This window comes from Drosophila innubila, chromosome X (assembly GCF_004354385.1).
Source record: "Drosophila innubila isolate TH190305 chromosome X, UK_Dinn_1.0, whole genome shotgun sequence".
Lineage (NCBI taxonomy): Eukaryota > Metazoa > Arthropoda > Insecta > Diptera > Drosophilidae > Drosophila > Drosophila innubila.
Genome location: NC_047626.1, coordinates 573,697 through 600,907, shown reverse-complemented (window position 1 = coordinate 600,907; position 27,211 = coordinate 573,697). Strand labels below are relative to the sequence as shown.

At 34.6% G+C, this 27,211-nt stretch overlaps 1 protein-coding gene across 1 annotated transcript; it reads left to right on the top strand.

The window, feature by feature from the left end:
* The first annotated feature begins 2,447 nt into the window (after nt 1-2,447).
* Nucleotides 2,448-5,638, top strand: LOC117784372. Its single transcript, XM_034622100.1, has 3 exons — nt 2,448-2,735; nt 3,557-4,151; nt 4,671-5,638. Exons 1-3 carry the CDS (start codon nt 2,448-2,450, stop codon nt 5,636-5,638), a joined length of 1,851 nt encoding a protein of 616 aa, XP_034477991.1.
* Nucleotides 5,639-27,211: the final 21,573 nt, after the last annotated feature.

Below are 27,211 nucleotides of genomic sequence, written 5' to 3'. Positions count from 1 at the left end.
GTCAATGGCCATTGGCCAGAGTTGCAGGGTTGCTCTTTTCAGTTGTTCATCGCTCATTTAGTTCAGCTAGCGAACTAATCGTTCATTTGGTTCAGCTTATTGCACTTGTTCATCGTTCACTTAGTTCGGTAAGCGAACTAGTCGTTCCTTCAGTTCACTTCGAGTTACTATAGGTGGCGTTTCACCTTGTGTCAACCCTGCGGCTAGTTTTAAATGTATTTATTTAATGTATTTATGTATTTAATTTTATCCAGTTATATTTATTACAAGTATTTTGTGAATACATTTTTTAGAAACAATATCGAACCAAAATTTTAATAAGCCAATGTAAACTGAATAAAAGTTCTTAAAATACTACCAATTATTAAACAATGTGTTGAAGAAATCGAAAAAAAAAGAGGAATACACTTAAAAAAGTTACATATTGTAATTTAAAATTAATTAATTTTTTTTCGAACTACTTTTAAAAAGATGTCTAAGCTCAAGACGAGCTCCCTCATCATCTGCTCCCTCTCTAAACGCTATCTTATAGATAAGGGCCAGACCTGAGCAATAATCAGCATTTTTCTTAAGCAGTGTTTCCATTGTCTTAACTTTATCGTTATAATCGGCAGTTTCAATGGGTTTCTTTTCAGTTTTTTTTGGAGTCTTTTTCTTTTTAGGTGTTTGTGTGTGCTTTTCCATTGGAAAAGCTTTAAAGTCGAATTCCGAAAATGATTGAGTTGATTTGTGCTTTAAATTCTGAGATATATCTTTTGATTTGTCGGTTACTTTAGAATTTTGTGTACTTCTATTAATTGATAGACTGGTCTGGCAACGCTTGAAGGATTCCTGAAAAGGCCATGTTTTCGTTATTGATTCCAAACTTGCGCTTTTTTGAAATTTATACTTTTCAGCTGGCTGCGATTGAGCTGAAAATTTGCTGAGTCCAATAGCTAATCCATTTCGTTCCCGAACTGCATCATAGGGCTCATCACGATAATTGGTACAATAGAATTTATACAGCCAATTTACAAACTCGATATGTCCGCGTCCTTTGATCAATTCCCTAACTACAAATCTATAGCGAATGTTTAGTTTCTTGAAAGCAGCTTCCAATATTGCGAAATTCTTCTCGAAATCGGTTTCAAAACGTGTCAACAATTTCACTTGATCCAATCGTATAGCATTTGGATACAATTTATGTATGATTTGGCAATAAATTGCTCCAGTTTTCAGCTCCTGCAAACTTTCAATGTTGCACTCTATAACTTCATTGATCCAATCAATTTGATTAGCTACGGATAAAGCATCCCGTTTCAAAATTAAAACGTTCCTCGGATAGCGTTTCTTACGTAGCTCGTTCATTCTCTTTTTTCTCTAACTACAGAGTATTCTTTAAAATTTATGTCGGGATTTTAGAATTAATCTAAAGTCAAAGCAACGCTGTTTCTCAAAAAATTATTCCTATCGACTTATTTGTGAGACGAAAACTCTAAGTTTTGTGGGAAAAATTAAGTTTTGATAAACAACTTTTAAGCGGAATGTCATTTTGATCATGGTTTGGCCTCTTTATTCATTTTGTATTCAAATTTTATTAATATACAAAATAATTTCTGATTTCGTCAGAATTCGATTTTCATGCTAAGGGTCCCCCCTTTGCTTGTAAAGTTATTAGGTCAACGGTCTGTACAAATTCAAAGTGTCATAACTTTAACAAAACTGAACCGATTTTCAAGCGCAATGTCATTTTGATCATGGTTTGACCTCTTTATTTACTCTATATTCAAATTTAATTCGACAACTTTTGTCAGGTAGAGGAACAGGTATCGTATTCGGATAATTCCTGTATGATTTCAATCGCAATTCATATAATTCCATTTCTAGTGTGTAGGTTGTAAGTATTTTTCCGCTTCCTCACAAAAACGTTTGCATTACATCGTTTAAATTCAATAACTTACAATTCCCTGGGGGAGAAATGTGTGAGAGAAATTACAGTTTATTAACTGTTACGTGGTAACATTGGCAATCAAAAGGGTTAAATTTAAAGACCTATGCCTCAGTTAACGTCCTACATTGGTATCGAAATATTTTTATTTTTTATTATATAATTATTTTAATTATTATTTGGATTTCAACAGTTTAGTAAAAAAATCAAGAATTAATGTAATCGGTTAGTTTTTGTCTTAAGGAAATTAGGAACTGTAAACTGAAAACAAGTCAAATAATTTTCAAATGATATGATAATGATATGATAATGATATTTAATATAATTTAATTTAAATTTATTTTATTAAAATTTTAAATTTTAAAGTACATAAAATACATTATATTGCAAACTAATTACAGGGTATTTAGTTAGTCCCGGACGCATTGCATGTTCGCTGCATTCCACAGAGGAATTCTCAAATCGATGCGCAATCAATATGCTCAACTTTTGGGTTTTTCAATTCAGTTCAATACAAGAAATGAAACTGCAAAGTTGTGAAAAAGTATTGAAAAAGCTGCTGATTTTTCTGCTGCTGCTGCTGTACAGAACAACGGCCTGGACACCTCAGGAGCATTCCCGCCAGGAGTCTAAGCTGGTTATCAGACTGGAACATGTACTTAACCTGATCCTCACACGCACCTGTGCGGAGAACAACATGAGCATCTTTCTCAGCACCGAGTACAGCGAAGAATTGCAATTACGGGAACAGCGTCTGGTAGAACGGGTGCTGGGAAAGGTCCTACGTCGGCATAGTCTGGAAGCCCAGGTGCCTACACTCTGAAAATTTAATTTCTATATTTATGAAAATCGCCATTAAATTAGAATTGTCGCAAAACTAAAAAAGTTTTCTAATTTTTGCTAAAATACAAATTTATTGTTTTATTTTTTCTAAAAACTATTATTTTTTTTTAATTTAAGGCAATTTAATTTAATTTAATATTAAAAAGTTTATTTCTGGATTTTTTGAAAAGAAATTTTTAAAGTTTGGGCTTTTTTAGAGTAAAAGTCAACCGTGTAAGGGCAATTTTACGATACGATTTTTGAGAAAGTATAGTAAATATATATAACTTGCTCATAAAAAATTTTTTAAAATCTTGTCAACACTTTCTTTTTACTTTTTAAACATTTTTCTTATACTTATACTTATACTTCTATACTTAGTATATAATACATATATGCGCTGAAAAATTTTATAGTAGTTTCTGTAAGGGCTTATTTTTTGATTATAATTAAAAAAATCTGTTCAAAAATAAGCTTTTGGTTTGAAAAATGTAGAATTTTTTTGTCTTAAAAATGCGTCGAAAACATAAAATTCTTAAAGTAAGAAAGCACATCTTGGTTTAGATAACATTTCAAATAAGATCAAGTTCTTATTATTCGATAAACTTCATAAACTTGCATTTTACTGAATCTACGAAAATTATTTCAATAGAACTACTTTGCTGAAATAGTGAAATTGTAAATAAAAATGTAAAAGAATGTTGAAAAATGTCAAAAAAGTTCAAAAGTTTATTCTACAAAATGTAAGAAAATTTTCAAAGCTAACAATTTCAAAATTATTGAATTTTTTCAAAAAATCTTTTTTAGGTACCGATTGTAATGGATCGAAAGCTGCAAAGTCCACTCAATTTACAAGTTCAACTAATGCTCTTTTTTGTGGAAGACACGCAACAATTTATGAGATCTGTGATTGGCAATGCGGGCGCCACAGCGACGCACAAGCACAAAATTCTAGTGGTAATGCTGGCGAAGAGAGGTGACGAGACAGAGACCCACAAGGAAATGTCGCAAATTTTCAGTTATATGCTGCTTGAACGCTACAACACGGATGTCTTGATAATCCTCGCACAATTGCAACTTGCAACTTTAAGGATCTATACATTTTTTCCATTTGGACGTGAGTGCGAGTCGATTGAACCGGTGATTCTGCCACTTCAGCAGGCGCATCTAGCTCAGCTTTATCCGCCCAAGTTGCACAATCTTCTTAATTGTCCTCTTCACGTCATTGTCTGGCAAATACCGCCCTACATTGAAGTACAGCCAGATTTTCAGAGTTTTCAGGGCTGGGATGCACAACTGCTCAAATTGCTGGCAAGGAAGTTGAACTTTCAGGTGGTTCTAGTTCCAAATGATCCACCGCATTTATTTGGTGGGGAATCACATATGAATGGCACTTTTACAGGTAGGGTCCTTCATAAAATATTCATATATCAATAGATATTTTATTTATTTCGGCTTTAATATATTTTTTTTCAACATTTATTCTGACGATAATAATGACATTTGTGCATTTTCTTTACCTGTTCGGGCTTTCACTTTCGGCAAGATTTTACGAATTGAATTCACTTGAAATTTAGTTAGTCGGTTTTAATGCGGAAAAGATAAATCCATAATTTGTGAAAGTAGCGGCCAAAAAAATTATATTTTGAAATTTTGATGCAGAATCAGAAAAGAGGTTAAAAGAAAGTAAAATTGACATTCCGCAAGAAAGTCGGTTCAGTATTGACAAAGTTATGACGGTGTTAAAATCTAAGAAAGTATCAATTTGATGCAGAATCAAATTAGAGGTCAAAAACAGATATAGTTGACACTCCGCAAGAAAATCGATTTCGTTTTGAGAAAGTTATGACTCTTTTGAAATTAAAAACCCGAATAGGCCTCTATTTTGATCACAAGAGACCCTTAACATTTCTATTTACAGGTGCATATGGGATGCTACGAGAGCGTCGTGCCAATTTGACCTTGGGATGCACCGCCTGTCAGCTGGCACGATCGAAATATTTATCCAACTCGGGATCGTACAATCAGATGGAGTACATTATCGTGTTGCGTGAGGGAGACGCCTATAGTTACTATGAGATCATGTTGTTTCCCTTCAAGAGCAGCACTTGGTTGTTGCTACTCTTTTTGGTGCTGCTTCGTTTCCTTTATCGTTTCACTGATGAAGTCATCGCTGATTTCTTTGCTCCTTTGCCTGCACCCGTTCATCTTGGTTGGATTATGTTGCTGTTTGTGCTGCGCATCGGTTATGAGGGATCCATCTTTAAGTTTGTACACAATGCTCCAGTGCGTCCGTTGCCTCAGTCCTTGGAGCAGGCATTGCTACAGGATTACAGCTTTATAATGGACCAGTCCACGAGAAGAATGATAGCTCCTTTGCCCGCTTTGGACGACCGTTCGCGAGTACTGCCCGGTCGCGCCGTGGACATGTTCGAACAGTTCCTTCGACTGCCTGAGAATAGTCGCACTGGACTCCTCACCAGTCGCGATTTCCTCGCCTATCACCTGTTTAGGCATCGGGAGCAGCGCAATCGGTTTGTCATCCTGGAGAGGAAACTACTGAATAATATAGTCTGCATGCATCTGCCTTTGGGCTCCTATCTGACCAGAATCATCGGCCAGCTGCTCTTTGATTTGCGCAGCTTTGGCATCTGCCAACAGCTCACCAAGCTTCCCAGTTGGGCCACCGCATCCTCCACCACATCCTCGCGTGCCCGTCCATTGACCGAAGCCCCTAAGGATCACCTCGCCGAGTCCATGCACTTTCTTCAAGCCGCCGTATATGGCCTTCTCTTCGCTGAATCTCTAATCCTCTGCATTTTCCTCTTGGAGCTGCTTAGCCTGCATCCTCAATTTCACTGGCTCAACTGGTTCTTTCACCGACTCTAGCAGAATGACTTGCATTTTACAAGACGCCGTCTTATGACGCCGATGAATTTGGGTTTGGGCTACACAATGATCAGTCAGTCAGTCAGCACAAAGAGTTTTATATATATATAGATAGATCCTGTCATCTTTTTTAATTTAATCTCTCTTATATATATTTATAATTGTTTCAAAATATCTAGTTATACCCGTTACTTAAAAAATAAGTAAAAGGGTATATTGTGTTCGTTGGAATGTATGTAACAGGGAGAAGGAGACATCTCCGACCCTATAAAGTATATATATTCTTGATCAGCATCAATAGCCGAGTCGATATAGCCATGTCCGTCTGGCTGTCTGTATGAACAAAAGGATCTCAGAGACAATAAGAGGTAGAGCAACTAAATTTGGCACACAGCTTTCTATATACCCCACGCATACAGATTTTTATATACCCCACGCAGATCAAATTTGTTTCAATTTTAAGACACGCCCCCCTCCGCCCCCGGTAATAGCGAAAAACCACCACACTTACAGTTTTTAAGATAATACTGTTTTTCTATTAAATAACATTGTCTATTAATATTATCTATCATCTCACTTAATCGCAGCAAGATCGGACAAGTAGAACGGGAGTATTAGCTAACCAAAGTTAATAATAAAGTTATTGTTTCAATACAATTGCCTAAAAGTATGCAGTAGGTTTTGTTGGGCAGTAATTTCTTTAAAGTACTTTGATATGTATTGAAATAAGTAACGGGTATCCTATGGTTGGGATCTCGACTAAATTATATATTTGTTTTTATAATTGTCTTGGAGTAATACATATTGAGTTTCCAGCATTTTTTTATTTGTATTTTCTTATCTGAGCAAATAAAAGTTCCATAATTTCCCTTAAAGAATATATTATCTTGGTTATATTTTAAAAAGTAGTTGGCAATGCAATGTATTATAAATTTATAAAGCTTTCAGCAAGTTCTGTGAGTTTTACACTTAAAAAGTCATTTCTTCAGTGAATTTAAAGTTGTGCCAAATAAATATTTGGACAAAGCTTTAAGTAAACTGAAATACAATAAAAGCTTTTGCTGTACGCACAAATCACTATGAGACTTTCAATCTGAGCTTTTAAGTTCTCAACCCAATAAGCTTTGGGAAAAGGTGTATGCCTAAAATAAGCTTAAATAAAAAGCCTCCCCCTAAAAATCTTTGATACAAATCGCGGAATAAAGCTGTAACAAGCCGAATCCGGCATCTTATTTCATTTAAATGTTATCATATATAGTATTTCGAACTCTCATAACTTTGTCAAAGCTGAACCGATTTTCGAATGGAATGTCATTTTGATTATGGTTTGGCCTCCAAATTCATTCTACATTCAAAATTAATTAATTTTGTAAGAAAAGTTATTTTCCTCAAAGTCTTTGGCTCGATCCTAAGGGTCCCCCCTTTGATATTTTGAAAATTTAAAATTTTGAATCTCAAGTTTTCACTTTTAATCAACTCCTTATATCGTAATTAGTATAAAAAAACACTTTAAACTTGATTTTGAGAACTTTTATTTTCTTGTAAAAAATAATGTGAAATTGAACAAAAATTTTGACTTGTAAAGTGGATGGATCCTAAGTCTGAACAAGTTCGAACTCTCATAACTTTGTCAAAACTAAACCGATTTTCGAATGGAATGTCATTTTGATAATGGTTTGGCCTCTAAATTCATTCTACATTCAAATTTAATTAATTTTCTAAAAAAAGTTATTTTCCTCAAAATCTTTGGTTCGATCCTAAGGGTCCCCCCTTTGATATTTTGAAAATTTAAAATTTTGAATCTCAAGTTGTCACTTTTAATCAACTCCTTATATCGTAATTAGTATAAAACGACACTTTAAACTTGATTCTGAGACCTTTCATTTTCTTGTAAAAAATCATGTGAAATTGAACAAAAATTTAGACTTGTAAAGTGGACGGATCCATAGTCTGACCAACTTCGAACTCTCATAACTTTGTCAAAACTGAACCGATTTTCGAATGGAATGTCATTTTGATAATGGTTTGGCCTCTAAATTCATTCTACATTCAAATTTAATTAATTTTCTAAAAAAAGTTATTTTCCTCAAAATCTTTGGTTCGATCCTAAGGGTCCCCCCTTTGATATTTTGAAAATTTAAAATTTTGAATCTCAAGTTGTCACTTTTAATCAACTCCTTATATCGTAATTAGTATAAAACGACACTTTAAACTTGATTCTGAGACCTTTCATTTTCTTGTAAAAAATCATGTGAAATTGAACAAAAATTTAGACTTGTAAAGTGGACGGATCCATAGTCTGACCAACTTCGAACTCTCATAACTTTGTCAAAACTGAACCGATTTTCGAATGGAATGTCATTTTGATAATGGTTTGGCCTCTAAATTCATTCTACATTCAAATTTAATTAATTTTCTAAAAAAGTTATTTTCCTCAAAATCTTTGGTTCGATCCTAAGGGTCCCCCCTTTGATATTTTGAAAATTTAAAATTTTGAATCTCAAGTTGTCACTTTTAATCAACTCCTTATATCGTAATTAGTATAAAACGACACTTTAAACTTGATTCTGAGACCTTTCATTTTCTTGTAAAAAATCATGTGAAATTGAACAAAAATTTTGACTTGTAAAGTGGACGGATCCATAGTCGAACTCTCATAACTTTGTCAAAACTGAACCGATTTTCGAATGGAATGTCATTTTGATAATGGTTTGGCCTCTTAATTCATTCTAAATTCAAAGTTTGTGCATTTAGAAAGTTTAGTATTTTTCATAATTGATTTGTTGTGCCGTTACGTACCAGTACTGATCCGGAACCAAAAGGACAGAACTGAAATAGAGCCCTTTACCGAAATTGTTTTTTCGGGACGTTGGGGAACCGGAATAGAAACCGTAACCTATATTTATTTCGGATTGGTTCCCTGTTCGAAAAACAAAAGCGAATCTAACATTACATCGATTGCAAGTGCTTTTGAATTTGAGATTTGTCCTTGAGTTCCGTTGACGTTGCTCATTAGGATGCGAAATATACTCGTATTGATTAGAATTTGCGTCATTCGGAGAGCGTATGCATATACAAAAAAAAAAACAAACTCAAAGAAAGGCAAGAGAAAAAGAAATGCTCAGTTGCGTGAGCTCCCGAGCTCATGAGATATTCATAGGCAAATGCAAACACTTCTTATACATATTTACAAGGAGTGTCATGTGAGAACGTATTAGTGGGAGTGTGTGTGTGTTTGTGTGTGAGAGAGAGTGTGTGTGTGATGGTAACAATTACAGCTGGTACCCAGAGAAACGGTTTTAGACTTGCATCATGCCACCTCCATCTATATGAGTTTCGACAATTAATTAAAAACAAGTGGGAAAGGCTATAGTCGAGATCCCGAACATAGGATACCCGTTACTTACTTCAATATATATAAAGAAATTACTTTAAAGAAATTACTACCCAACAAAAACTACTGCATACTTTAGGGTGATTGTATTGAAATAATAACTTTATTAATAAGTTTGGTAAGCTATTACTCCCGATCTACTTGTCCGATCTTGCTGCGGTTAAGTGAGATTATAGATAATATTAATAGATACCGTTAATTAACATAAAAATAGATACCGTTAATTACCATATAAACTGTATTATCTTAAAAACTGTGGGTGTGTTGGTATTTCGCTATTTGTGGGGGCGGAAAGGGGCGTGGCATAAATTAGCAGATGCCTCCTGCTCCCAGTTACATACATTTCAACGAACACAATATACCCTTTAAATTATTTTTTAAGTAACAGTTATGAAAATATTCCAAATATTGAAACAAAAATTAAGAAAACAAAATTATTAAGTAAGTAATCATAGTGTTGGTATAAAATTTTTAAAATGATTAATTTGACATTCCGCAAGGAAATCGATTAAAATTTGATGAAGTTATGACAGTGCAAAGTTCCGAAAAATTGCCAAAGAATAAGTACTCAAACTCTTAGAAGGTACCAACATTTTTTTATATTAAATGATTTTCTAATTAAATTTCAGTTTCTTATTTTTTGTGCCCTATTATTTTTACAATTTTCTAATTTATGCTTACTTATTTGCTATAACTTTTCAGGTTTGCTTAAATTAAACCAATTTGTAGTGCTAATCAATAGCTACAGGTTTTGTCATAATGCGGAAAGTTGTTTTTTTTTTCACTTTGAGTGCGCACGAATGTCAAAAAATCGACATTAGAGAATTGCCCATATGCTATAGATAGTTAACGCTTTTATCGCTACTGCGACGGCGACTGAGACGGCGACTGAGACGGCGACTGAGGCAGCGAGGGTGACTGAGCCGTCGGCAGCTACGTCTTTAGCACGTAGCCCGATGCTGGAAATGTTATTTCTGTTGGCAGATTCATGTACGCATATCGATATGCCAACAACATTAAAATTTAACTGCGCCAGCAACAACCCCAGCGAAATCCCTGTCCACTGTCCGCAATTCCCCACCGCTTTCCCCGCGGCTTACCCACTTACTTATCCGCAACTCTATGCGACTCTTGCGTATGATGCGTTTACCACCACTAAAAACGCAGGCCATTGCCAAAACACGTGCACATTTATATTTTTATTTTATTCTAAACAAAGGAATAAAAAAAGTTGTGTCGCCGCGCACATGAGACCTCAACTGCCTCTGGAAGTGGCAGTTTCACTGGCAGCAACAGCAACAACAGCAGCAACTGCCGCATTGCCCACTGACAGCCCGACAGCCTGACAGCCCGACAACCCGCATGGTCGACAAACGACAACAAAGTTTTATTTTATTTTTGTTTTTAGAAATACTCTTACTAAAAGTATTTCAGCTTTAGCTAAATAGCTGATGTTTAGGAACCAGAAAACAAAACAAACTTTTGTTTTTAATCTTAATCATAAAAAAATAATAATAAATAATAATTTTAATAAATATTATCTGGTGTGGTCCCGTAACTGGGTTCGAACCCTGCCATGTTTGAAAATAATCTGTAACTTACCTGTTCTGTTAATTCTTGAATTTGCACTGAAAATGCTTGAAGTAGAGTATGTAGCGTGCTCAAAATATTAATAAAAACGTATAAAAAAAAATTAAACAAAAATATTATCGGATGACTTTGTCATATAGAAACAATCGGGTTCAGTTTAACCTTTAATATGAACAACTTTTTTATTTCTTCACATATATTTACTAAACTCACAGACTGTGTATTTGGGACTAACTTTTACAACCTGACCAAATTTGGTCAAAATCGGTTAGCTACATCATAAAGCTGCCATAGAAACATTCGGAAGCAAATTAAGCTTTAGTATAAAAAACTTTTTTGAAATTGGCAATATCTTAATCAGACTCACAGATAAGCTTGAATTTTCCTGTCAAATTTAGCCTTTTTTCCGCCAAATCTAGTCTTTTTCCGCCAAACTGTCGTGTTTCAATTTGCCAAGTTCCAATTGCAGGGAAAATATAAGAAGTGCCCTTTTTAACTCCCTAAAAAAAGTTATACTATGATTTTTTAAAGAAGAATAAATATTAAATTATTATTTTAAATTCTTTTAAATTAAAAATAAATAAAAATTCAAAGTACAAATAGTTTTAAATCCTAAATTTGTTGGAGGAGAAAATTAAAAACCTTTCGCCACCCTGAGCACCAAGGAAAGTTTCATCAGCCACATTAAATGGGAAAAAATAGGTTGAAAATTGTTGCATGTAACTTCTGCTTCATTTGAGAGCTCAGTTTGAAGCGGGTTCTACCAAAAAAAAAAAGAGGAATCGACAGTTGTTTCTCAGATTTCCGAAATGAAAATCCTTTCGCTACAAATTGAGGAGATAAAGTTGTTTGGTTATATGTTGATGTGAAGGTTTTATATATATATATATATCCAATCGATCTCACACTCATCTTTTATGCTTGCTATGAAAAAACGCTTTAATTAGCTTCAGTATTTATTTCAACCTCTTTGCGCGATAAATTAAAAAAAATATCAGTCGAGTTGGAATATTCGGTTTCGTTTTCCCTCGCATTTATAAAAGCTGAATTTTCCAGTTGCGCGTTTTACATTTTCATTTCATATTTTTGCTTTGATTAAGCTTTAATCTCACATACTTGTATTGAAAGTTGCCGATTGATTTAATTCTTATACTTATATTGTGTGTCAAAGTTAGAAAATGTTATTACATATAATATGAATAAAATATATGAGCTGGGGGTTGGCGAGCGAAGTGAGCAGTGGTCGGAGCCCCTAGTCAAATATATTTAAGCCAGTTTTGGTACTCTGCAAGTTATGCTAATTTTAATTTTCAAATTTTTTTTAGTTTGTTTATTTCTGCTAGTTGAATTATTTAAATTTCTTTTGTAAACCTTACATAAATATTAATATTTTGTACGAGTTTGCCTTTATTGAAATCTACGAGCTTATTTTCTTCAAGAGTATTTAGTCTGCTGCTTTTCAAAGATGCTACTTTCTTGTAATTTTTTGTGTATTCTTTTATTTGAACGGCATTGACGTTCAATTCGAAACGCGTTTTGCCGCTAAGAACGTGAAGTACATTAGTGCGTTTTGGCTTTTATTTTAAGGTTCTGGCTGTAAGTGAAACTGAGGCTAAGACGCTGAAGAAGAAGCAGAAGCAGACGGCGACTCAAATGTTCGAGTTCGAAGCCTCTTGGGGACTCTGCTCGTAAAGCGCAGCACGCAGCGAGCCTAAGCGAAATTTCATTGGTTTTTATGGTAACGATGGCATTGCTCCAACGTCGACTCCAACTCCGACTCCGACTCTGACTCTGACTCTGACTGAACCACCCAAGCACCCAGTCAACCACTCACCACTCACCCACAATCACAAGGCCTTTCTCGAGCCGCTTTCACTTTTCGCGCGTCGAAGTCGAGACGATTGTTGGGGTTACAATTGGAGATTGCGGATTGCGAATTGCAGATTGCAGATTGAAGTGCCTCCTGTTCAAGTGCCTGTTCCTCCATTCTCCATTTTGGCAGTAGCTGCAACTTCATTTTTGCACCTTCCACTTTGTAACGACAACGACAACGACATTGGCATTGGCATTGGTCCATTGGGTCCATTGGAGTTGCATCGTTCCTTTTAATACACCTTATCCAAAGGAATACAGAAGTATTATAGCTTTGTGCGCATGGAAGAATAAAAATGCACAATCAAATATTAGATCAAATAATAAAAATCAGTCAAGTTAAGACAGATTCATGTTTTTGCAATTGCGTCAAAGTATTCAAAAATTTAATTTTACAATTTTGATGTAGAATCAAATTCGGGGTCAAATAATGAAAAAATTGACGTTGAGGAACGAAATCGGTGAAGATTTGACAAAGTTATGACGGTTTGAATTTTTCAAAAAGTTTCAAGGTAAATGTATGGAAGAGTGAACAATGATGAAATGTATGACAAAAAAGGGACATTGATGAAAAAAAATTTAACTTTCCAATTTTTATGCAGAATCAAATTTAAGGTCAAAAAATATAAAAACTGACATTCCGCAAGAAAATCGGCTTATTTTTTGACAAAGCTATGATAGTTTGAAAATATTGACGGGTTACAGGAGTATTATGTAAATATAATAACTACGTACATTGATGTTGATATTTTTTGAGCTGTGATTGAATCTCGTAAAGCACAATATTTTATTTTATTTTTTAATATAAGTCAAGGTGTTATTTTGACCAAGCAACTCGAGTTTTATTATTTTACTTATGATTACTTTTGATAAAAAAAAAATAAAACTCAGGAATAATCATTATTTTTGAGCAACAAAGTAAAACTCAAAAAGTAATGATTATTCCTTAGTTTTAAATTTTTTGATCAAAAATAGTGATTGTTTAATGAGTAAAATATAAAAAATTAAAAATCTTAAGATCATGGTGAAATTGCATAGATCACATTTAAAGAAAAATGTTGTTAAACTTCACGCTTCTTTACAGTAACTAGAAGTGAATGATTTTTTTCATTTAAAAAAAAAACAGAATAATCGTTATTTACTGTCCCTGTCTTGGAATATTTAAAGATATTTAGCATTTTCGGATAGTTGTGAATAGTGAGTATGCCAATGTCGAGCAGACTCGATTTAACTACTTGTTATTACTTACTTGTTCCACAAGCGCGACTGGCAACCCCTTATGGGTCGGTTGCAGCTCGTCCTTCAACCCCACAAGCGACCCCAAGAAGTGCAATAGCATGGCAATGACATTGCAAGACCGAACGTACCATCCACAGCATCCACAGCATCCACAGCATCCACAACACTCGCCACATTCAGCTCACACCCACCCTAACATTGAATAGTGCAAAAAGTGCACTCAAGCAGCAGCTGCTCCTCAAACTTCATCCTCAGCATCCAGCCTCCACCTCCTTCTCCTCCTCCTTCTCCTCCTCCTCCTCCGCCGCCGCCCCATTCTCCGGCTCAGCCTCAACTTCAGACTCAACTTCAACTTCAATTTCAACTGACTCCATGCGACATCATCCACCGTTTCACTTTCATTCACTTTTGCACCTGCAGCGTGCAATGTCAGGGACGTTTTCAGGGGGTCGGTGTCGGTGTCGCTGTCAGGGTTGGGGTATGTTGCAACTAAACGTGGGGCAAGCTGACACGACGCCAGACACGACGGCAATGATTCTATGTCAACATCGTCGGCAGTCGGCAGTCGACAGTCGGCATTCTAATGCATGTTGCACTCCCTCTGGGTGCTCGACTTCAAAAGGGTTACAAACGTGCAACGTTTACACTGAGAGAAACAAGTCGCAACACAAACAAGTCAACAATTACAAGTACATATTAAAAAATTTCAGTTGTTATCCAATTAATATATACATTTATATAACTAATAGAAATTGGAAACTAATTATTGAATTCACATACAATAAAATATTAAGTATTTTTGCTATTTTCGTTAATATTTGTATATTTTTAAATGTTGGTATGAATTGTTATTTAAGAATTGGAAGTAAGACATGTTAATTGTAAGATCACTTGCTTTTGTGCGAATCTTTTTAATTTGTGGCCCAAAATATTTTTAGAGATTTTTAAGACGAGTAAGTTTGGTTTTATTTTCGGTTCCGGTACATTTCAAAACAACTACTTCAGTAAACGGATCTATTTACGTTTTTTTCTTTTTGGTTGGCTCTCGGTTGGTTTACATTACTGGAATGTATGGCGCTCTCGTTGGTTTTTAGTTGGTATATTAATTTAATTAGGATAAAATCTGTAACCTCGTAAGTAGTTTTTTTAAATGTACCAAAGCCGTACCGGTACAAACTTTTCGGTTCTCGCTTCTTCTAGCAGATCCGGTACTAAATATGAAACGGTTTTTTTCTTAGGAGTTATTCCCTGTGAAAACAAATTTACTTGATATTAGAACACGATCTTTATTCATCGGTGTAGTAATTTGAATCTTAGTGACAAATCAAGTTTGAAATGTGTGTGAGAGGTTTTCGCTCAGTGTAAGCTTACCGCTTGCCGTTATGCTTAACACTCGGGAATTGGGGGTTGAGAGTTGGGGTTGGGGGTAGGGAGTTGGGGTAGTTTAGGGTTAGGTTAGACAAGCGTCTGGGTTTCGTTTTTGTCTCGTGTCTGTCTAGTGCATCTAACTGTGCAAATCTCCCCTCCGGTTTTTCGCTGACAGTGTGTGTGTGTGTGTCTGAGTGTGTGTGTAAGTATATATATATATATGTGTGTGAGCCTTTGTGCAACTCAAGTGCATGTCGCCAACGCCGTGTTAAGTGCGTCAAAAACAAAGCAACGGCTTTTGGGAGCTGCTCTTTATGTGTGTGTGTGTGTGTGTGTGTTGTGTGTGTGTGTGTGTGTGTGTGAGCTGCGTGATTTCTGTGCAATTTAACCCCATTTTGACTCGTCAGAAGACACGTCACACTTCCTGCCTCTCTCTCTCTCTCTCTTTCTCTCGTTCTCTCGTTTTCGTTTGCGAGATTTCACTTTTTTTCTACACTTATGCCTCAATCGATATGGCAGACGAATCTTGCATCAAGATTTGGCAACACAACTATGTAATACTCCACCCCTGTCTCCTTAATGCATCCCTTTTTGCATTTAATTGCTGCTTCTAATATGAAGAAATTTGTCCCTTTTTGCACAAAACGTTTGTCAAACAAAAGCTACAAAATTTATTATACGACTTGCACTTCATTTTCTATCCAGACTGTGCAGTGTGTGTGTGTGTGTATGTGTGTGTGTGTGTGTGTGTGTGTGAGTGTGTGTCGAGTGCTTATGAAAATGCATCTAATGACTAGGGTAAAAACAGTGACTATTAACCGAGACATCTGTGCCCTTTTCCAAGCATTGTAAAAAACCGATTTCAAAAAATCAAAAATTTTTTAAAATAATTATAATATGTTATAGAGAAATATACAAATGTTAGTTGTCTTGAAATCAAGACATTTACACTTTGTATACTGATGCAAAAGTGTTCTTAAATCAAGATTTTGGTCTCGAGATCATACAATTCTTAAAGTAAGAAAACAGATATTGGTTTTAGAAACATTTTAAATAAGACCAAGTTCTTATTTTAAGAATTAATTTTACTGAAATTTAAGACAACAAAAAAAAAAAATAAAATAAGAAAGTTTGTAATTTTTTTATTTTTGCCTTAAGCTACCGAACTGTCATATAGAAAAGGTGTTTTGAAAAGCTATTTGACTCTGAACTGATTTTTTAATGCACTCTAATATAACGAAATAGTTTAAATTTAGTTTTTACTTATGCATTTCTTTGTTTTGATAATCATAGAAATGTGAAAAATTTTTGTATGCCTTACGAAGTGAGTTATTAGGTTAAGTATTTGTTGTTCTTCACTTTATCGGACTGTAAATCACCAACTAAATTTAAATTCCATTCCCAAAATTTAGCCGAAATGATATAAGAACAGGCTATAGTATTTCACTTCCGAAAAATAAATGGGCCCGTTAAATCTAAGTTGTAAATCGAATTAAAAGACGAAATTTTATAAATCGAATTGTCGATTAATCGGCAACTAATTTATAGATTTATCGAATATCGAATTATTGTAATATATCTTTTTTGTTCATTTAAAAACGCTTCTGTAATTAAATTAACTAGATTGATCATCATTTATTATAATAGAGTTAAAGTAATAGAAAATAACTTGCACTTAAATCGAGTTTTCGATATATCGATAGACCATTGTAAAGTGCATTAGATAGTGAAGAATCTTGGGTAATAAACGAATCAGATAGGGTGTCCAGAGTCTAAGTTTCACTGACATAAAATCAAGCATAAATAAACAAACTTTTAAGCTGGAGATGAGCAAAGGAATGAGAAAGGAAGAATTAAGAATGAGGAACAAGTAGACAGAGCTAATGAATGCAAAGACACACACATGGATGGAAGCATACTTACTAAACATAAGGGACTGGGAACTATATTAGAAGCATAGAGAGAGTGGGATGCAAACAAAGAAATATTTGTCAATGCAACGAAATGGAAAGTTTGAGGTGGCAGCCATGTCTATTGAAATACATACTCCTAAAGATCCCTGTTGCAAGCACAAATGTCATCCAGGGAAACAAAACACGGAGAACAACAAACAAACTCCGAGGCTAAACAGGAAGGGAGAATAAGAAGAAGAAGAAGCTGAATAGAAATATAAAAGGAAACAAGCAGAAACGCTAAAGTCGAATGTGCTCGACTGTTAGCTGCCCAGTAATTCCGTCTCTAACAGCTAAATACAAGTTTTAAAAACAAATTCAAAGATAAGGAAACATGCCTTCTTTTATTTGAACTCGGGTAGCACGGTTCGCAGATATCCAATAAAATATAATTTTGATTGTTAATTTTGAGATTACTTAAATTTTTTGCTATAATTCTAGACAAAATAGCCTTAAATATAAAAATAAAAGAGATTTCTAATATGTAATCTTCAATGTTTTTCAAGGGATTAAAATTAAATTTTTAGCAAAAATCTAAAAAAATTTACACATTTCGTGTACCAAATTTCAAGATTGTGGCTTTAAAATTGCACTCGCTTTTTCTTATTTCTCATTTGCGGGGGCGCAGGAAGGCGTGGCAAGGTTTCAAAATATATATCATCTGCGTGCAGACTATAGAGGTATGGTCACCAAGTTTGTTAACTCCAACTCTTATAGTCACTGAGATCTAGGCGTTTATTCGAACGCTACGGAACGCTACATATCTATGCTCATAATTAAAAGCCCTTGCAAATTTCAGGTACTGGGCTATAAAGCTACGGAAACTGAACTGAGGTTGTGCGTGCAAGTTGTAAAAGTGAAATGAAGTGAAGGAAAAAAAAGTTGAGGTAGTAAAAGGGAGAGGGGAGAGAGAGAGAGGGAGAGGGAGAGGAACATACTACTTGTAGTAGGTTTGAAGAAGAGATGCTTTTGTTCGGACCGTTTTTTTGTACTTCTCCATTTTTTTGTACTTGTGCATGTGTCAAATTTGCAAGATGAGGTTGAAAGGAGGGTGGCAGGGGGGTGGTAAGAAAAGATGGGGATGGAGTAGAGACTGCACTTGAACTACGCCTAATACAGGAGACGGTGACAAAGATGGAAGATGGAAATGTAACCGATAGACGACATGGCTCATAAAAAAAATTGCTGCACTTGAGCATTTTGTTGGTGAGGATGAGATTGAGGATGCGAGCGAAACAGCATGAGACAAAGCATGAGAATGAGAATGAGAATGAGAAGGGAGTATGAGGAAGGGTGCGCTATTAAGGGATGCAATTGCAAGTGATTGCGATTGCACTGCAAGTGTCGTTAGGGGTATTTCTCAGCTAAAATGCGACTCACACTTGCAATGCGAATATATGAATCTGCAACTGCAGTATGGGGACAGTGGCTCTAATGATGTGCCCGCGCCTGTCTCTCTCTTTCTCTCTCTTTCTCTCTATCTTTCTGCTTAGACATACGAAACATCCATGAGTTGAATTTTGTTGTTTTTGCGCCTCAAAGTACGCAATGTTCGTTTTATTTGCATATTCATATTTAACGCATACACACTGCTCAAAAACAGATTGTTTTCTTAGATTCTAAATATTTGAATTTACGTTAGGGTGCTTCGATTTATTTTTCGAAGGAAGTGGTAAACCAGTTTCGTAATCTACGTTCAATTCTATGATGTTTTTAGTCAGAAATCAGAGTTTTAAAATCAATTCCTATGTCGGCCATATGATATAATGATCTGATAATTTTGGTTCCGACATATGTATGTATTTATAGTTTGCATAGATATTGTAATACCCCGTACAAGGTATAATAATACAATACTTCTGAGACTCGAACCCCAATTTGTTAAAGTAAGTCTATAAATAATTGAATAATAAATGAAAGAAAAAACTATTAACTAATCTGGGATTCGAGCCCGCGTTCAGTCATCGGAATGTTTTTTGTCAGTGTATAGGTATATATATATTTACTATTTACACATATGTGTACATACATGTATTTATTTATAAGGGTATAGATATACACACACAATACAGTTAAAGTGGGAACTGGAATGGGAAAGGGAATGGATCTCAAAATTACAATGAATAACCATTGCAATATGTACAATTCCCTTACAGTTAGTCAAGAAAGTGCTTTGTCAAAATACAAAATTTACACATATATTTTATTATTTAATTTGTATTCTGTCAGCTCCTGTCACATATATATTTATATGTATATGTCAGATAGAGAACCTCAGTTTGTAAAGTAACTGGGCTCGATTACCCGTCCTGTTATTTAAAATGTATTTTTAAGTTCCTCAGGAATAACACGAAATTCAAAATACGTAGCATAAAAAAAGAAAACCACACATTTTATTTTGCAGAAAATATACATATATATATTTAGGGATATTAAATATTTATTTAAATTTTTGTTAAAGTAGTCAGGTCTTTAGTTGAGAAAATGAAAATTATTCATTTTCAAAAGAAAAAAATCAGCTTTGTGAATTTGTGAATTTTTGATTTTGTCAAAGCACTTTGTTGATTAACTGTACATTTGTCTTCTTCTTCTTTTCCTCCTTCTTCTTCTTGTTTAGCGCTCACTGTTTTGCTGGTGTATTAGTGGGTTTAATGTTTAATGTTATTTTTTTTTGTGAGTTTTCATTAGAAACTTTTTTTTTGCCAACATCATTTTCAGCAAAACGTCAAAACAAAAAAGGGTTCACACACACACATACACACTCATATATATATACACCCCTGTTTGCATATATAGAGATAAGCGCGAGTGGAGATTTAGATATTTTAGACATGCGTGTGCACTTTCCCCCCAAATTTTAACCATTTTCCAACCTTTTCTCATCATTTTGCGGTCTCTGTCTCTGACATGTGTGTGCCGCTGACCAGAGCTGACCAGAGCAAGGTCTCCAAGCTCCTCACTCTCTCATCTGCCCACTCTCTTCCACTCTCCCGTCGGTCTCTAAACATGCTTAATTAGAAAGTAGCTGCGGTCGCTGCCAGCAACAACCGCGACAGAGGGCAGCGACTGCGACGGCGACGGCGACGGCGACTGCGACAGCGGCATCTACGCGGTGTCTCATATTTCAACTGACCAGCGCACCACCAAAGCACCACCCAAACCACCCACAGCCCCTACCCCAGCCCCCCAATCGACCTTAACTAAGGATGACAGACTTTTTTAGGATTAGCGTCGCATTGTGTTTTTAGTCCAGTTTAAAAAAGGCTTCTAGTTTTCTGACCATGCTTGTTCAAGAATTCCGAATTTTTAGAGCAGATAATGCAGTTATAGTTATTAATATAGTTATTAAACCTATACAATACATTTTTGAGTTAATAAAACATATAAGACAGTCAAAATTACAACTTGTTTTTTATTTTAAGCAAAAACAATCTTTATTATCGAAAAAAAAAACCCTAGGAATAATCATTATTCTTAAGAGTACTGTTTTTTTTTATTAAAAAAACATTTTTCCTTATTATCTCTATTTATTTTAAAAAATAAGTGGAATTCTTTGTCAACTTTGCCACGATAAACATTCCACTGAAAATGATTTGATTATTAAATAATGATTAATAAAAAAAATGTTTTAATTGTAAAGTATAACTAAAAAATTAATTATTATGTTCAAAGTTAATCAATAAAATTTAACATTAAGTCGTAAGGGCTATAGTCAAGATGCCGACCATAGCATATCCGTTACTTTTTTTAATATATAAAAATATACTTTATAGAAATTACTATCTAATGAAAACTACTGCATACTTATGGGTGCTTGTATTTAATTAATTTTTAATAACTTTGGTTAGCTATTATTGGTTATCTACTTGTCCGATCTTGCTGCGACTCAGTGGGATAATAGATAATATTAATAGATAACGTAAATTACCATAAAAAAACTGAACTATCTCAAAATTACTAAATGAATTGTTGCAAATAAACGGATACTGGGCATCTAATAGTCGAGCAGCCCGCATGTTTTTCGCTTTGGGTTTTCGCCTCGAATTGGGCTGAAAATGCTGCTCATTAGCGTGGGGATGGGTAGAGGGGTTGGGGGTTGTGTGCGTGTGAAGGGGGTGGGGGTAGCAGGGAGGGTGGTGGTAGCGTGGATGTCCGCGGTTGATACTCTCGCATTTTTTGGGGGCGCCCGTCACGCACATATGAATATGTTGAATTAATCACTTGGGTTTTTGGGCTAACTCCTTTTTTTTTTGGGTGTTGTTGTCGTTCTTCTGTTTTTTTTGCGTTGCCGTTTTAGCCACCACTCGTTGGCCCCCATCTACAACCCCCCTGCAAGCCCCTGGCACCCCTTCTTCACCCCCTGCATTGACATGGGCATTGCTCTAGGCATATTTGGTAAGCCATCATTCCTACTCCTCTCTCTCTCCTCCCTCTCTCACTGTTTTTATGTTATGCTGCAAATCGATAAAAACTTTGACCACCCTACCCGCTCCCCATGCACCACCCCATCCCCACCCCTCCACTGCGTCGTCCAAATGCGAAATGTGTGAAATGCGCGCATTAAATAAAAAACGCCGAAAAAAAGGAGTTAAAAATATTTAAAGGGGTGCCGAAAAGGGTTTTTCTCTTTATTTTTTGGTTGTATGGCCGATTTTGTAGCGAAAAGGTGTGGCCAGAGTTGCCACCTTTCACTCATTCCACTCGGCGGCGTCGTGTTTTAGATAAGGTGAATAACTGCGATTGTTTGGAATTTTAATGTAAAAGTTTTTATGCAACATCCATGTCCAAATTCATTTGGCTAGCGACGTAATGGCAACTCTGGTCATTTCCCAATCCAGTTGCCAAAGTGACAGCTGCAAACAAAAGCGAATGAATTAATGGTAAACGAAAGGCTAAACAACGATTTACGATTTATATGGTACATCCATAACAAGATATCTAAGCTTTTGCATCTTGTAAATATATATTTAAAATAATCGACAATTTTGCAGATTTCTAAATATTAACCGTCAATGGTTACTATAAAATCTGATATTTAAAATAAAAGTTTTTAAGTAACCATTAAAAGTTGTTTTTCGTTTATATCTCATAATAATAATGGTCCGAATTCAGTATTGAATTTAAGAGTCATCGGAATTGAATATAAAACCTTAGTCTTAGTTTTAATAGAAAAAATTTGAAGTAAGCTGAGTTTTGGTATAGAAATAACTTTCCTATATTATATATTAAGTTATCCGTTTAAGAAAATCCTAGATTACCGAAATTCTTACACCGTTGCGAAATGGATTTATTCCGGAATCATTGATTTTTCTTCTTTGAGTATATATATATATTTATATATATATTAATCCACATTTAAAATCTTATAAAGCTTTTTTTAAATAGGCCAAGAAACTTGCAAAGTTGCCAACTCCAAGTAAAAGATCTTACGAGATTTTAAACGTCTTTAACTTTGTCAAATTTAAATCGATGTTTTTTTTTATTGTTATTAACCAAATTTGATACCTTTAACCATATTAAAATATTTTTATTTTATATTTTATTGCATGATGAAATTGTTTTAGCTATTTAGGTCGTAACGATCAATGATCAGTCAGTCAGTCAGTAAGTCAGGACAAAGAGTTTTATATATTTAAATACTTATTTTCAAGTAATATTTATAATATTAGCCAATTAAATGTGGAAAATTCTATTATTTTAAGCATTTTTAGCTATATGTGAGATTTGATTCTTTGGTAGGGGTACTCGTAACAAATTTATTTTTAATTATGCTGTGCAGCTGCAGGGTGCAGTCGAAAAAATAAATAGCAACACACGGAGATGAAAGCAACTGCAAGAACCACAAAAACAACAACTACTTGAATCAAAGGCACATTTTGTGAACAATTGTTGCTGTTGTTGTTGTTGTATGGTGTTTTTAATATTTAAATGCAAAATGCAAAAACAAAAGATTAAAAGACTGACTGACTTTGAGTGTAGCCGAATTTAAAATCATCTTATTTCTTTGAGCTTGTCGTATGTCAACTGTACTGGGATAAACAACAGCTGCTCGACTGCTAGATGCCCAGTACTCGATTGTAAATTTTATTTTTTCGAACTCTCTTTTTTCGTAAAATTTCTTGGAAAAATTTCAACAAAAAACGTCAATATATAATCAAAAATTTCCAAAAATATGTAAATTAAAATTTCAAGCTAAAATTAGGTTGAACTAGCTGCCTCCGCCCGCTTCGCTCTCTGAAATCAGTGCTCTATATCTTAAAGCTGTTATGGGAACGTTTGGCCGAAAATCAAGTTTTAGCACGAATAACTTTTTTGTTGTTTGAGATATCGTAACCGAATTGGCACATGGGCTAATCTAATACATCTTGACCAAAGTTGGTTCAAATCGGTTGGCTATATATTTAACAATCTGTTAAAAAATACAGCGCTTTGCCAGGGCATCAAATTTTTGGGTATCCTACAGTCAAGTATATCCAAAAGTTTATTAAATTTTTACCAGTCTTGGGTGTTGTTGAGTATGCTCGACTGTAGCACCGCGAGCAAAGTGAGCAGGGGGCTGGGCCCCTACTCATTAGGATTGCAGTTCATGGTACATACTTATTATCACCAAATTTGATTACTCTAATTCTTAGAGTCTTTCGGATATAGTAGTTTACTGCATATGGACGAACCGATATGTTCATTATTCATTATTCTTTGTATATTTTGGGTACTGGGCTAAACATTAACAGACACACACACACACACACACTCACACACACACATACACCAATAAAAGCCTGCGGAAGTGCAGCAATTGCAATGCGGCTCACAAAGCATTCTAACATGATTTTAATTACGAAGACAAGAACAACAACAACGACGAGTAGAAGAAGAAGAAAAAGAACTCGATGCAAACTTGTGCCACAAAATAACTCCACTCTCCCTTCCTCTCAGAGGCTCAATGGTCCAACCTTAAACACAGAGACAGAGACACAAGTGACAAAAAGTCAGAAAAAAGAGAGACAGAGACAGTGAATGAGAGAGAGAGAGGCAGATGGGAAGAGTAACAGAAAAATATTCAGAAAGAGAATGAGAAACGTGTGAAGTCCTCAAATCGCTCGGAGCGACTCGACGTTGCAGCCTGACAAACGTTTCGCACTTTTTTGTCAGCCCCATTTTTTTGTTTATCCGGTTGGCCTTGTGGCAAGTCCCGTGTCCCATGTCCTATGTCCTGTATCCCTTGCAACGCCTTAGGACCTGCAATGTTGCACTGTTGCACGTTCAAAGGAATGTTGGCGGCATTTAGTACTGAGTACCGCACGGGTCTTCGACTTTACATTATCTACAAATATCATAAATAGGTGATGTAATTACAAACTGTGAATCGAGTTTCAAATCGAAAGAAATTAGTCGATTTGTCGATCAATCGGCAATAAATACATCGAGTCAACAATCAATGTATAAAAATTTACTTTTCCAATTTTGCTGCCGAATTAAAAAAGAGGACAAATAATCAGGGCAGTACATAATAATTACTTTGTTTTTTTCAATTGAAAATAATTCACTTCTAGAAAATGTAAAAAAACCTTAAATATACCAAAATTTTTCTTTAAGGGTAATCTATGCAATTCCACCATGCTCCTAAGATTTATATTTTTTATTACTTTACTCATAAGGTAATCATTATTTTGAGCAAAAAAATAAAGCTTAAGAAATAATTATTATTTTTGAGCAAAAAAAAAAAAATCAAACTCATAGCATAATGATTATTTCTTGAGTTTTTCCCTTTTTGAATCAAAAATAAAAATGTAGGTGTTATTTTGACTTTTTTATAAAGAATATATGGACAGAATTTATCTACATTCCTAGTCAGTAAACCATTTTCAGTTTAAAAAAAATTCATTACAGTTTTTATAATTATATTTCCAATAATATAAATATTTCCTTTACATTTTTTTTTATAAAGTCAATATAACACCATGACTTTTATTTTTGCTAAAAAAAAATTCAAGAAATAATTATTATTCTATGATCTTTATTTTGTTGATCAAATATAATGATTATTCCTGAGTTTTATTTTTTGCTCAAAAGTAAAATACTAACACTCATAGAATAATGATTATTTCTGCTATTACGCTAGGATTAAAATATTGCAGATATAGGGATCTCGGAGTGCCAGACAAATCTAGTGAACACACATATTTGGAATGGATTCTCTTAAAATCATTACCTAAGGGTGCTTATGCTATAAAATACCGTTTCAGGGAGGTACCGCCGGCAGACAAGGAGGGTTAAGAAGGGTCTTGTGTGGGAGGTGGGAGGTGGGACAAGGCACTAGTAATGCGGGCTCTGCGTTATATTATTTTGACAATTTTTTTATTTCCCTCATTCGTTGTGCCAAAAAAACAAAAGGCAATACGAAAAAAAAAGTTGGAAAAAAATGCGTAATGGCAGTACATATAGTATGAGGAAGTGCGAGTATATGCAAGTACATACACAACTCAGTGTGTGTGTGTGTGCGTGTGTGTGTGTGTGTGCGTGTGTGGGTGGACGGAGGAGCTGTCGAAAAATAAATGAAAAAAGGCAGTACACATCATTGATGGCATGTGCATAATCAAGCGACGATAGCCAGACCGAGCATAGGCCCGAAATCGAAAGCCGACAACCGAAAACAGCATCGGCAACGGCAACAACAACAACAACAACACGATGCAATTGCAACATCAGCGGCAACTGCAAAATACACTGATAAAATCGAAACAAGAAATAGAACAACTACAAGTACACTAAATAAAAAAGTCACTGTCAGCGCGAGCCGCAATGGAGTTAAGAATTTTGCTTGTGCGTCTGGTTGGCGCCTGACTGCATGAATTTTGTTATTGTAAGCTCTTTAGAGGAGGAACTGTAATCATTATAAGTTTTAATATACAACTCAAGAAATAATCATTATTCTATTAGTTTTATTATTTTACTTTTGAGCAAAAAATAAAACTCAGCAATAATCATTATATTTGATCAAAAAAACAAAACTCAAAAAATAATGATTATTTCTTGAGTTTAATTTTTTGGATTAAAAGTAAAACTCAAGGTGTTATTTTGACTTTATAAAAAAAAATTAAATTATTATGTTATTGGTAATATAATTTTAAAAAATTTTTTTTTTTGTAAATTTAAAAATGGTTTACTGACTAGGAATGTAGATAAATGTTGTCCTTATAAAAAAGTAAAAAAAAAAAAAAAACATCTTGAGTTGTATTTTTGATTCAAAAAAATATTTTTTTTTTTATTTTTTTTTAAATTTAAAAATGGTTCACTGACTAGGAATGTAGATAAGTTTTGTCCATATATTCCTTATAAAAAAGTAAAAAAAAACACCCTGAGTTATATTTTTGATTCAAAAAAATAAAACACAAGAAATAATCGTAATGTTATGAGTTTTTTGTTTTTATAAGTTTATAAGATATTTATGAGTTTATGAGTAAAATAATAAAAACATAAGTCCTAAGATCATGGTGAAATTGCATAGATTACTCTTAAAGAACAATTTTGGTGTACTTAAGGTGTACTTTTGCAATTAAAAAAAAAAAAAAATAAAGAAAATAATTATATTTTTATTGTCTCTCCTGAAGAGATTGCCTTCTGTTCACTAGATGAAATCAACAAACAAACACTATTTTTTCTCAGTGTAAATGGAGACGGCGACGGCGACGGAGACGGAGATAGAGAATGCGAGCGCTGCAAGCGCCACAAAAAGTGTCCAAAGTGCGTGGCAAATGAGCAAAAAAAAAGGCCACGCCCGCTCTTGGAATGGTCCTGGTCCTGGTCCTGGTTAAGGACTTTCTGCGCCTACTCCCACTTGCCTCCTTCCTCTGCTCTCTTCCTTTCCCGTTGCTTTCAACTGCATCTGCATTTTTGTATGTGCTCTTGCAGTGTTACGATTATTGTTGTTGTATGTATTGGCCGCACTGGAAAGGGAAATGGGAGTGGAAGTGGAAGTGGAAGGGGGAGTGGGAGTGTCAGGAGGTGTAGTTATCCTGAACGTGTTGGTGCGTTACCTTCCTTTTTTTTTTTTTGCAATTCTTTTTTTTTTTTAAATTTTTTGTTTTGTGGTGGAGTTTTTTCGTTTTTTTGATTTTATTTTTGTTTTTTTTTTTTTTTTGTATTTGGTTATATTTC

What these genes read in the sequence shown, in the direction of transcription:
- LOC117784372 (XM_034622100.1), top strand. Translation starts at nt 2,448, where the DNA reads ATGAAACTGCAAAGTTGTGAAAAAGTATTGAAAAAGCTGCTGATTTTT. An exon ending in GGCATAGTCTGGAAGCCCAG is followed by an intron (nt 2,736 to 3,556) that starts GTGCCTACACTC and finishes AATCTTTTTTAG; the next exon opens with GTACCGATTGTAATGGATCG. An exon ending in TATGAATGGCACTTTTACAG is followed by an intron (nt 4,152 to 4,670) that starts GTAGGGTCCTTC and finishes TTCTATTTACAG; the next exon opens with GTGCATATGGGATGCTACGA.